Raw genomic sequence first — 13,409 nt, forward strand, 5'->3', positions numbered from 1 at the left:
TTATCAAGGCTTTATCAAAAAAGTATAAGCTGTATAGTCAAGAAGCCAAAATTTGTTAAAATGACAGCCTTTCTAAGAAAAACCACATGTGATTATATTTTTGAATAATTCTATTTTTGTAACAATCTTTAGTTCTGGTTTCTTTTTAAATATGAAAATATACTTGACTTCCAGTTCCTAATGAATATTTTTTTTTAAAAAAATTATTGGAAATTGACTTTGTAGTAATAGAGAACATTCTCAGTTAAATATATTTCCTGTCTAGCAATATAATGCTTCTTCTTTATTATTATGGATTAACACGTCCTCTTGAACTCTATTTCGGCCTTGCATAATTGTTAATTTGCCCGCGTTGATCTCATATTTCAAATGATTTTCAAGTTCGAGAACTTTTTCAAGTTATATTTCTTATGAAAACAAGAAAAAGGAAGCAAATGAGTAAACGGCGTAGAGAAGGCCACATCTTCTTAGAGTAGAAGTGCTTAGCTAGAAATTTTTGAACTGCTTTGTATCTGAGGATAAAAATATTAATAATGAAGTATCGTAAGAGCATAGGCCATTAGAATTTAAAAATTCCCGTCGTTTTACTTATTATTTGGTGTCTCTCATAAAATATAGAATTATGTTATATAGAATCAAGCATGGAATCGTTTGAATTGTATGTACAATTCAGATGAATATGTTTTTTTCCAACTTGTCCTCTTGGTTCATCAGAAAGATCCGCCCTCTTTATACCAAAATCTCTGACATAGCTCAACATTCTGGTCCCTTTAATTTTTTTTGTTCAAGTGTAGTAACGTGTTTTGCCTTTGTTTAAACTCTTTTGGTATTTCTATCTTTTTGTTGGCCAGAACAATCCCCTTTTTGACTAAGGCTTGGCAACCTGCCCAAAAAAACAAAACTTAATACCTATTTCTATGGGCTCACTCAAAGCCAGGTCAATTACCATAAAAATGGCTCAAACAACAGAAAAAAAAAGCGGGAAAAAGAGCCAACAAATGCATATCAAAAGACTTAGGCAACGAACTCGGACTCAACATAAAACACTCATAAGAGTGCGTTCCGCTTGGAATTGAAAGCAAACTAATTAAGTTTTCAACAAAATAACAACAAAAATGCATTTTTAATAGTGCATAATTAATAAAAAAAATAGCGACAACAACAAACAGCCAGAGCCAGAGAATAAGAGAGAGAGAGTGGTTTGAGAGAGAGAAGAAGTGAGGGGTAAAGCAAATGCTTTACACACATTTCACAAGTCCGAAAAAAAAAAAATTGTAGTATTTGTATCTTGTCATTGCAAAACGACGACCATTTGGCAAGGCGGAGGTGCAGATAGGAGGTGCATGATTAATGAGCTGGCGATTATGGTCTCTCTCTCTCTCTCTCTCTTTCTCTTCCCCTCGCCCTCGCTCTTTCTCTCTTTCTATATCTATATCTGATCGGTCAGCAGAGCAGCGCAGCAGTTGAATGAATTTAAAATTAGCTCACTGGTTCAGTTTGATGATTGCATTTGGGGGGGAAAAGTCTTGTGGCTTAGAAAGCAGTTCCAGACCGCGGTATCGTCTTTCACTCCCGCTCGCCTATGCCTCTTTTTTTTTTGTTTGTGGCTAAAATGGCTCGTTGCATAATATGGCCAAGTTGTTGCCATTGCCTGACAGTTGCAGTCGTTGTTATTGTTGTTGTTGTTGTTGCTGTTTGCTGCTGTGCTCATGTTGCAGTTATTGTTAACGCTGTGCGGCTTGTTGCTTTGAAAAAAAAAATACAAAATCAGCAACAACAACCACAGAAACGGCAAAAACAACAACAATCATCAACAACGAACCATTTGAAGTTGAGGTTGCTCATTCCCTTTTTGCACTCTCTTAGGTTAGTTGTCTTTTTTTCTGTTGCTCAGTGATTTTGTTAGCTACGCTTATCTATCGTCGACTTCAAAGAAATTTCAAGGAAGTTAACGAATTGGCCAGAAAACATAAAATACACTCTAATGATTAACAACAAACACAAGAAAAACCCAAGAGAAAGAGAGACCGAGAGAGATACAAAATTATGGTTCACAAGAAAGTATCTGCCAGCAGAGTGCGGTAATTGCTAGAAGATAAATGATGTTGTTGCCATGTGATAACATGGCCAATACTGCATGATGATAGATCTCCATAGAGACCCACAAGATATGCCACTTAGGTAATAAATGATCCTAAACTATAGTTAAGGAAATGAGAGTAACTAGCTACACTTAACTCTGGGCAATTTTGATTAGCTAATAACCCCAAAGAAAGCCCTTTCCAAATTTTCAAATTTGACTGCCTTTTGACTGCTAGTCGGATTTTCAACCCTTTGAAAAGAGTTAAAGATTTATGAGCATATGCAGTTCTATCCTTGTCACTTTAATTCTTCCTTATTCACTTATCGTACTTATCGTACCTAAACCATTCAAATTGATCATTGTCAACAACAATTTTGTTTAAATTAACAAATAATATTATCCAAGCATTATCATAACATTGATCATGTGCAATGAAATACGTGTATAATTAGCCAAATAATAGACAAACAATGGTCACCTCCACCAGGTCAGGCCAAGAAAAAGCCTTGGCATTGTCATGCCTTTACTCTGAATGTAGAGAAAATCAATGAACAATACGCATAATGGTGCGTAATAAACGGCCAAAGCAAATCGACAAAAACCCGACACGCTGATAAATGGAAATTATTATGCGACGCGGCCAATCTGGTGTATGCGTAACAAACTCAACCAAACCAACAACTACATGCAAGAAATTCAACAATCAAGAAACAAACAAACGCCCACACGGCCAACGACTTTGGCTGCTAATGCGTTAATTGTCAGTTAGCGTGGTTAAATGGTGTGCGGATTTATGTATCTAAGCCAACTACAACTCCAATTCCAAAGTGCGGCTGCGACTGCCATTTGAATGTGGGCGCCAGCCAAAAAAAAAAATGTTTAAAGACTCAACTTGTAGAGCTTTCATTTCCCCTTTAGCATTAGCCCGCAGCAAAAAAAAACTAAGAAACAATGCCAAATTACCTGGTCAGGTTAAGGGCTAGCGTTTAACCTTCTTCCACCTCTCCTGCCTACTTCTCTCTCTTTCTCGCCACTTTTATGTCTTTCTCTCATATACTTGAAAGGTTCATAGGCTAATTTTCACTTTGCCAAGTTAGCTGCTTAAGTCATTTGTTTCTCATTTCTTTGTCGTTGAGTGGAGTTGAGGCCTCATTTGCATAACAAAATTGCCAAAAAAAAAGTGTGGTAGAAAAAGACCCAAATAAAAAGCTTGGTCAGGAAGTTGTTAAATGTTATGCTTTTACTTTCATTTTTTCGCTTCTTTTTTGTTGGTTCAGAAAGATTATTTATAAGGAAGACCATAAAATTTAAAACAAAAGCAAACAATTTTCAAAATACCCTTGCAGAAGAGTGAGTTAGTTGATGCCCTAAGTTTGCCAGATCAAGAAATGGGGAAATAGTGTCTCCTTTTCAAGGGTATATACACTTCGGTCGTATCATATAAAGCTAACACCTCTGGTCTTTCAAAATGAAAGCAAAATATCTTGATCATTTCTCTCTCTACTTAACTTCTCGCTTTCTTTGGATTCTCGTTATAACTCAACCACCCACACACAATCGTTCAGCAAACGCATTTCACTCACTGCTCTATAAATTTTTAATGATATAATATTAATAATAACAGAAATATGCAGAAAAATGTTTCAAGCCCTTCGGGGCATACTCAACAAAAATTCAGAAAAAACCAAGTAAAAAATGTCTTTTACATAAGTTTGTTTTTTTTTTTTTTGGCTTTTTGCACTACATATCAATGTCTGGCAATCTTTATAATGTCTTGTTGCCATTTTGTAATTAAAATTTTACGACGCCATAAATAAAATATAAGAAAAAGAAATACACATCGAAGCGATACGATCCGATTTGCAATTCATGCATCAATTCAACTAATTAAAATTGCAGCAATAAGACTGAAAAAAAGACAAAAAAAAAAGAAAAAATAAAATGAATCAAAATGTATTCTATGAACAATTGTCAACGTACAAAAGGAAATTGGTGCATGTTTTTTTGTAGTTTCTTTTTGTTGTTGTTATGTTTTTAGTCTATGCAAAGTCAAGTCAAGAGCAAATGCTGGCCAATAAGTGGTCACTGACAGTTCATAAATATGGCCAAAACACTTGGCCACCAGCCAGAGCTGGAGCCAGCGTTGACAACTGAAATTCTTGGCAACCGAAATACGTGAGTTGTTGCTTGTTGCTCGGTGATCGGTTGTGGTGTGGGGGTCGCACTTGTTGCTTTGAACTTATTTTCCACAAGGTCGACTCAACGGCATGGCCCCGCCGACAACAACAACAGCAGCAACAAATTAAGCCATAAATGCCTTGTTGCACATGAAAATTGCTGCCCAATTGCGTGTCCGCACGTTTTGACGGCCGTTGGGGAGAACCTAACCACGCCTCACATTGACAACACAATAATTCGATTAACAAATTAATAATTATGACAGATGAGAGAGATCCAATAATTGATATAGCATTATTAGATTTACAAAGCTATAGATTTAATTATGGGCACTCCTCTAACTATTGCTTATAGCTTTCCAAGGAATTTTTTCTATTATAGCCCTTCGTAGCTCACATTGCTATATCTGATCATAGAAATTGACTTATTGTTATATGTTTACTTCTAACAATAAGAGTTAAAATTAATAATTTACTTCGTTATTTTTACTTACTTACATTTAAGCGAGTTAAATACATTTGACTACGGGTAGTTCTCCATTAAGACTTCTCTGTTCCTATGATCAGCAAGACAGAAGACTCTTTTAGGATAATAGAAAAACAGGGTATGATATAACTTAAACTTGGATTTGGAGCTTCTAAAAGAGACACATTAAGTACATCTTTTGAGTACATCAAGACTAGGTATATTAGCAAAACAGAATAGGAATAAGATATAGGTGGTACCTCAAATATTCTGCGGACCGATCTCAATGGGAACTTTTGACTCCATATCAACTTCTGCTGCTTAGAAATATGAAAACTTGGTCGTATTAAGACAAAAATGGAAATTTAGGTGAGCTTTTCTATCTGCACTTCTTGAATGAGCTGCTTTATGGATATTATTCAACTGATAAACCAATACAAATAGCTACCACATTCACAGTGTTTCAGTTGATTTTATCAAAAGTAGCCTTGGGCATTATTTGTTCTAACAATATTTGATAATGGCAAAGATCTAATTGCTGATAATTTTGGTTTGTTTTTTGTTTTTGGTCAATGGTTTTTCTTAGACTGATTTATGTCTCTCACTTGGCTTTCATCAGAAATGTTGGGTAAAGGCCATTTGGATCACATTTGTCTCTGACTTTGATTTTGATTTGGTTTTTGCAGTATTAGACCAATTTTTAATACGGCCAGTTATGAAAAATGATTTATGCTTGTAATTTGATAGAGTGCCGCAGACAAGTTTCTATGTGGACAGTTGGCTTGGTTCGGTTCAGTTTGGTTTGGTCAATGCCAAATGCTGATGTCAAGTGTCAGATTACATTTATTTTGATATTTATTACAGAATTAATGGTCAAGCGTAGCCTCAAATTAATTTAATTAGTTTGAGATATCAAAATTTATGCTAATATGCACAACAAATCGCCACTAATATCCCCCGGGTATTCCTAAACGTAAAAAGAAACACAATTTTTGGCAACTAAATTGCCTTGAATTTTTTTCTTTTCGGCTAACTTGGCCGAATGTCGATGTCAAAGGATTGGGCATTAGTTGAGAATCGAAACCAGAGCGCCGTAAAGCCAAAAACTCTTAGCCAGCTGGCCAAAATGTCAAAAGCTTAAGCTTTTGGATAAAGTATTTATTTATTTATATTTTTTTTTTTGGTTTTTTAGTATTTTTCATGGTCAGCCAACGGCAATGTACACATGGCGTATGAGTGACATGCATGCTGAGGCGTCACATTTGCTGACCAACCGCATAAATCAAAGCTCGCAGTCCTACTAGTCCGTTTTTGCGGTTTACCCCACGCTCTTAGAGGTGTCTCTACCACCACCAGCACCACCACCACCACCATCACCTCCTTGTCCGCCTCCTCTGGTGTCTTGACCATTCCTCGACAAAGTTGCATTTAATTAACCACGGGCTTTGTCTAAGAAAATTACAGACCGGCATTTTGTTAGGTGCTTTTTTTTTCTTTTGGTTTTTGTTCGTTTCGGTTTTTAGTTTTATATATAAATAATAGCTCTAAATTTATTTTGGCCAGCTGCACTTGTATTTGCTTTGTGCCAATGGTATGCTTGGAATGTATTCATATTCAAGAAAATAATTGTTTTTTAATTGAAAACCATTTTCAAGGTGTTGAACTCAAATACTCAGAACTATTTCTTCAGAATTTAAGGAAAATATGTTCTATAACAACGTTTTACTATTTATTTTCTTTACAGCATCAAAGAGATGAGATTGGTGAAGTCTTCCAGGATGAGCGTAATATGGCAGCCATTTTGATGCGTCGCCATATGGAAACGGGTGATTTGATAATGGTAAGTCCACAATATATTTTTCTTGGGCACATATTCAATTTCTCATACATCTGACCTCACAAGGTCACTGCAATCAATAAAATGAAATACAGCAAACAAACGACAAACCAAAGTGTATAAGAACAAGAATTTCAATTAGCGCACCCGTTAAGACTTGTTCTTTTTACTCAACAGACAGACAGACAGATGGCCATTGTTATGGTCAGTTTTGGTATTGAACATGTCTAACTCGAACACAGACTAGAAACACAAAAAAAATGAAGTAAGTAAGTCGTCTCGCCGACTTAGGTATACCATACACCAGTAAAGCAAATATTTCAACTTTATTAAACAAATGCATTTTCACATGCTTTTTACAAGCATATCTTAGTATCTCGCTCACTCAATCAGACGAGCACCCTAGCGCCCCCACCAGCCAACGGCCAACTCCGGCCTTATGGAAAAACGTTTATATGCATAACTCGACTGTTTTCTGTCCGATTTTGATCAAATTTGGTGTTTTGCTAGATATTAGTATTAAATTTAAGTGTGCCAAATTTGGTTGCATAAGGTAAAAAAATACGGGAGATAATCAAGTTTTTGAAATTACGGGGGCGGAAAAGGGCGTGGCAAAATTTTAATACATACAAAATGTGTGCATTTACTAAGCGAATATACATACCAAATATGGTGTCTCTAGCTGGAATAGTTTTTGAGATAAACGCTTTTTTTAAATTGCGGGGGCGGAAAGGGGCGTGGCAAAAATTTGAAATAAACTTGATCACTCTACATACTACACGAGTCTACATACCAAATTTGGTGGCTCTAGCTCTTACAGTCTCCGAGATCTAGGTGTTCATACGGACAGACGGACAGACGGACAGACGGACGGACGGACAGACGGACAGACGGACAGACGGACAGACGGACGGACAGACGGACATGGCTAGATCGACTCGGTTGTTGATCCTGATCAAGAATATATATACTTTGTGGGGTCGGAGATGCTTCCTTCTGCCTGTTACATACATTTTGGCGACTTTAATATACCATTTCACCCTATGGGTGTATGGTATAAAAAAGAATTGAAATAGAAAAATAAAGTAGCAAAAAATGTATTTTTCTTGTGGGCCGCCGCCGTTTTGCACTTTGGGGGCCGGCATTGTCGTTACAATTAAACGCCCGTCGACCATTGCGGATAATTTGCGGATTTAGACAATTTCTGCTGATTAAGCATTAATTTATCGTATCTACATATACCCCACGATATATATATACCTACCTATATACATTCAAGTAAATGCCCAGACGTTTGGCCAATCGTCAATGTAAATTGCATGTCCATTTATCTAAACAAAAAAAATGAAGGTCGTATTCGACTAATTTGTACCTATTAAATTTATGAAGATAAACTTTTTTGACAGTCGAAAATTACTTAGAATTCAAAGTTTTGTTTTTTTAACTCTCTTATTGGTTGTTCTGTTGTATAAATCCATTTCATGTATGCTGTTTGACCACCTTGACCATATTGACAAATTCTATATTATAATATCATATAGGTAATAATTATTTCAACAAATTTTTATGACAAATATCTGAGTTATCTTTGAAAAATAAGTAAACTGTCTTAAATGTTTTTACGTCTTCTCAACGTCTATACATATTTCAAAAAGAAAATACCATAAAGCTGTACCCAAACAGCAAAGATTTCTGTTCATGTCTCCAAATATTTTAAAATAATGATCTAAGAAGTTTTTGAAACATGTTTCATGTTTGGTTTTTGTGTTGCATCATCAGTTATATTTCTGACATTTCTCACTCTATGAAACCAAACATTTGAAACAACTTCTTGATGACTTCCTCGATTTAATAGAGATCATGTGCATTTGCAATTATTATTGTACATTTGTCTATCTGTATTTCATTGTTTCAAGGTTAAATTTGCCATTGTCGAACAGTAGTTAAGTTTTCCTCTACATATGCTGTTCAGATTTCAGTTGTCTGATAAATTCCATTGACGTTCAATTAAAAAATAAAACAATTGGCAATTAACATTTAACCCCAAAACGGAAATAAACACCGATCTGCGGAGTCGTATGAGAAGAAAGAGAAAAATATGACACTTTAGAACAAGTTTTTCGATTCGGCTAAAGGAAGTGGTGTTTTAATTAAAATTCATTGAAGAATTCACACAAATCCCTTAGCCATGACAAATAATCTTATAATTCAAATGTTGATTGCATATTAAATTGCACAAGCAAAATGTCACAATGGCTGGCTAAATTAATAACCAAAATGGACAAGCCAAGTTAAGCCAAACAATAAGGTCAATAAAACCTACGAAAAAAAGAGAGAGACAGAAAAGAAAAAAACAATCATCATTGACAGTCAACATCAAAGTGGCTAATAAACAAGACTTAAAACTTCAACTTTGGCACTCAAAACAATATTTTTGGCGATTGTTTTTGTTATTTTTGGGTCTTTTTTTTTGTTTGGTGCTGGCAATTATCGTGAACGGATATCGGACATCTGCCTAGTTATTTTTAATTTGTTAAACAAAACAAGAAAAAAAAAACCGAAAAATTGATTTTTCTCTATTTTTTGATAATAATTACAGACAGCCAATAAAAGGTCAAACAAGCAATGTCTGATGGTCTAGTAGTCCGGGTCTGGGTCCGGTCCATTGCGACTTGGCTTGACTTGACCGACTTGTTATGGCCAAGTGCGCCGAAAAATTGCATTGAAAGATGGCAAAAATTCATAAGTAATATGTAGAAAATACTCGTACACATATGTAGGTACACATGAAAAATGTTTCGCTAGCCGTTGCTGCTGACATTTGTTAGAGGTGCAAATGTGGCAGAAACCAACACATAGACAACAAATTTCGCAAGATCTCCAAAGAGGTGCGCAGCTGGTCGTCGGCCAGACAGCCGGTTGGTTGGCCGGCTTGGACATTGGCTGGTCTTCCGGCTTTGTGTTTGACCTTAAACGGCTTGAAAATATCAAGAGACAACACCGCGTCGATGTCGACTTTGTAATTAACAAGAAATCGTCAGAAGATGTCTAAAGGTAGCACATCCATACATTGCGTAAGATTTTTTGCTTCTGGCCATTCAAACACAAAAGCCGCCAAAATAAATTGCGAGCTGCAATGGCCATTTAATTAGTCTCACCCAAAAGTAGCTATCAAAAATTGCTTTTAAGAAATAGCTTTAAAATATTTTAAATAGCCAATTTTTTTTCTCCCCTTTTTTTCACGCCAAAAACAAAAGACTTAAGAAACGAACTTGCTCATGGCTTATATTGCACAAGTCTCTCTCTCTCTCTCTCAGCTAAACAGTTTCGCTTACTTTATTTTTTTCTTCACATCTGATTTAATTATGGCTTCAAAAATTGGCACAAGACTTGCACGCACTATTTGGTTCATGTTTTTGTTGTTGTTGCTGGTGTTTTCGTTTCGATTACATAAAGTTGGCAAGTAAAATGCAGTTCCATGGTAACTGATGGGCCGCCCAGCCCACAGGCAATTCACAAAACTATATATAACGTCACGACAGCGTAAAAGCCACAACAATAAAATGGCCAACAAAACTGACAAGTCACTCGATGTAGGAGATACTGATGACAGCTCAAAATGCTGCCGCTGCCGCTGACGCTGCTGTTGGCGAAGGGGAAGGCCACGCCTATTTAAAAACTACAAAAGTATTTTTCAAAAAAAACTGTCGGAAGAAATTATGAAAGAAATTGTCTGTCATATCAACGATTTTTTGTGAATTGTACTTTATGTATATCATTTATTTTTTCTTGACAAACAAAATCTTTTAAGTATTTAAATTGATTGAGTTTTGAATATTATACACTCCTATTTCCCTTGCTTGCTTAAGATATTATTAATCAAAGTAGAGGTAATTAACGAACTATATTGATTAAGCAAAACGCACAATCTAATAAAGTTGTTTTAAGATTTTGTGCAAATATTATATAAAATTGTTTTTTTTTTAACTAACCAATCAATGATAAAGTGGCCATCCTCTTCTTTGAATGATTATGGCAGCATTACTAATCGAAATTCAAATTATGTGTAGTCAATGGCTACCAAATAGCAATTAATAACTAATTAATACATTATCTTTTAAAAAAAAAAAATTAATAAGCTTATGCATATTTGCCATGACAGTAGCTCAGACAACATTGAAATGACAACCTTTATGATCTAATGGAAAATATATGAAATACCAAAGATTTAACAAAGAAATGACATCAAAAATCAAAATTACAGGAAATAAGACTCAAGAATGCCGGCCAATTGAATAACTCTATGATATTTTTGGTCACTTTATCTGATTTTCTGCTCTTACAATTTAAGAAAGAATTGGAAAAATTTCTTCAAAGTTTGAACTAGAGATAACTTAGTGGTCTAAGAAATTGTGTGGTCGTATATGTATTCATAATAACCGAGACTATAAAAAACAAAACGCCCTAGTTTCAATTTGTATTTAAATAATTAATAAATCAGTTAATGATGGTTAATGAGATGCAAAGATCAGGTCGTTGCATTTATAAAATTCACCTTTTCTGACTCTCTTTAAAACCTCAAAAAAAAACCCCCGATTCCCACACTTTATTCAAGATGCATCCTATGTTATTAAAATACCTACAATTATCCCTCATTTATAAGTGTGGGAAAAATATTCCTACATATCTATATGCTGTTTGTCGAATGCCCTTAACACCCTGAACTTGAAACATCTCCTTCGCATTTGTCTACAGGCATAACCTTAATCGTTGGATAATGTATCTAATCAGTATTAACATTGAATTTGGCATAATCCCCCCACACCACAACCACCAGCACCACCAAAGAGAAAAAGAAACAGAGACAAAAAAATTCAAAAACCTAAGAAACCCATTTACATGCCACATGGTTAATTCATGGTCAATTACACTCATAAGAAAAGACTCTTGTTGTGTGGTTGTATTTTTGTTGGATGTTAAATGTTTGTCAATTTGTTTAGCAAATATTCCAAAAACAACAAAAAGTTTATGACAAAAAAATGCGTAAAAATTCATCAAAACGAAACGAGCTCAAGGGAAACCCGCAGAAGCATCCGCAGGCGCCAACTGCAGACGTCAATCAAATAAATTGCAATCATAACTTTTAGACCGGACCATCAGTTCTTCAACTTCTTGAAACTGAAAACCCACAGTCGCAGTGGCAACTGTAACTAAGCTTGATTAATGCTAATTGCGTTAAATGTCAGAGCATCAGGTTGCCAAGCAAATGAGTAATATGTATGCACACACAAAAAGGTCGAGCCTTCGAGTATTCCAACTGAATGATGGACCCAAAATTTGTTATCTCACTGCTAATTACACCTATGCATACTGAAAAGTTTGGCCCTGAAATCAACAAAATGCATTATATCTGTTTCTTCCCCTTTCACAGAGCTTAAACTATATATGTTTAAGTGCTTGTATGTTATGTAATTCTCTTTCTCTCTCTCTAAATTTCTGTTAATTTTATAAATTGTTGTTTTGGAAGAGCTCATTTACCCTCCCTCTCTCTCTCTCTCTCTCTCTCTCTCTCTCTCTCTCTCTCTCTGTCTCTCTTAAAATAGCATTATTCAAGCTTATTGTTAATGCCTTTTGTTGGGTTCGATAATAGAAATGGGCGGAAAAAACACATCTTCAGTTTTTCCGTGTGGTAATCAAATTGATGAGTTTCTTTTTTTTTATTGTTGTACATTAATAATGGAAATTATACAGAGGTTATCTGAGAATATTAGATATAGAGAATTAATTGTAATGCACATTTTTAAAATGCCATAAAATCGTAGTAAATTTATAATAGATATTGCTAATAAATCTAAGATCATTAAATTTAATATCAAAATTAAACGCTTAGTTTACAATTTTAGACAACAGAATACATTTTAATTTGATGGATTTATAAACTTTAGTGGGTAATGTGTATAATAATTATATTATTGTTTGTTTTACAATTCATAAGAATCAAGTTCAAGCTTAAGTGACTTTGTCTAAGCAATTTGGAGAGGGGTATGGAAACTGCATAGAAGATATTTCGAATTTTGCCAAGCATAAACAGTTTTTTGAAGTAAAATTTCTTTAGAATCATTGGAAATAGTTGCTTTTAGATAATAATATTCGAAAAGCAATGTAATACCTAATACTCTGTGTGGGTGGTCTAATTGATTGGATATAATATAGAAGATGAACGGAGATGTTATCTTTATCGTATATTAATAACAAAATGTTTCTAACTAAAATACGTTGGTATAGAACAAACCAACAGAAATATTTGAACCGCCCAATGCCCAAACTAAAATTGAAACAAAATTCATTAAAAAGAAACTTACGGGTTTGAAATACAACAATTTTATCATTAGCATAAGAGTCATATCAAAAACTGTTACATATACAATAAGAGACAACTTTAACATCTGAAAAGAACTTGGCAGACATGAAGCATAAATGGAATTGTTGTAAAATTCCATAACCATGAAAACAAAATCAAGAAAAAAAAACTTGCATAATAAAAGCGTCATAGGCTAACACCACAAGACAAAAGAAACATTTTTAGTGTCCAAACGAAATAAAAGGGGGTTAAAAACTCAATTAGATGCAATTAAGAGATCGATCCGTTGTTTCTATATATGAGCAGCCATTAAATGTGTTAAACATTGCAAATGTCGTCTCATAAATATCAATCGAACAATTTTATAATGCAAATCGTTTCGTTTCACCTAAATGAATGTCATGCAACGGAAAGGCTTGAGCAACGCCAACCGAAATGAGCAAAATAACATAAATTTTGTGATGTGATGGCGTGAGTGTAGTGTG

The 13,409-nt window shown here is 34.7% G+C and overlaps 1 protein-coding gene across 3 annotated transcripts in view; it reads left to right on the plus strand.

Moving 5' to 3' along the window:
• Window positions 1-13,409, plus strand: part of LOC6643412 (venom metalloproteinase 3) — a 66,263-nt gene that overhangs the window by 22,283 nt on the left and 30,571 nt on the right. For all 3 annotated transcript variants that reach the window (XM_023176277.2, XM_047009726.1, XM_047009727.1), the window contains exon 4: window positions 6,471-6,566. In XM_023176277.2, coding sequence (XP_023032045.1) covers window positions 6,471-6,566 — 96 coding nt within the window. The remainder of the gene's footprint in view (window positions 1-6,470; window positions 6,567-13,409) is intronic.

The sequence above is a fragment of the Drosophila willistoni genome, assembly GCF_018902025.1.
Source record: "Drosophila willistoni isolate 14030-0811.24 chromosome 2L unlocalized genomic scaffold, UCI_dwil_1.1 Seg168, whole genome shotgun sequence".
In the NCBI taxonomy this organism is placed as follows: domain Eukaryota; kingdom Metazoa; phylum Arthropoda; class Insecta; order Diptera; family Drosophilidae; genus Drosophila; species Drosophila willistoni.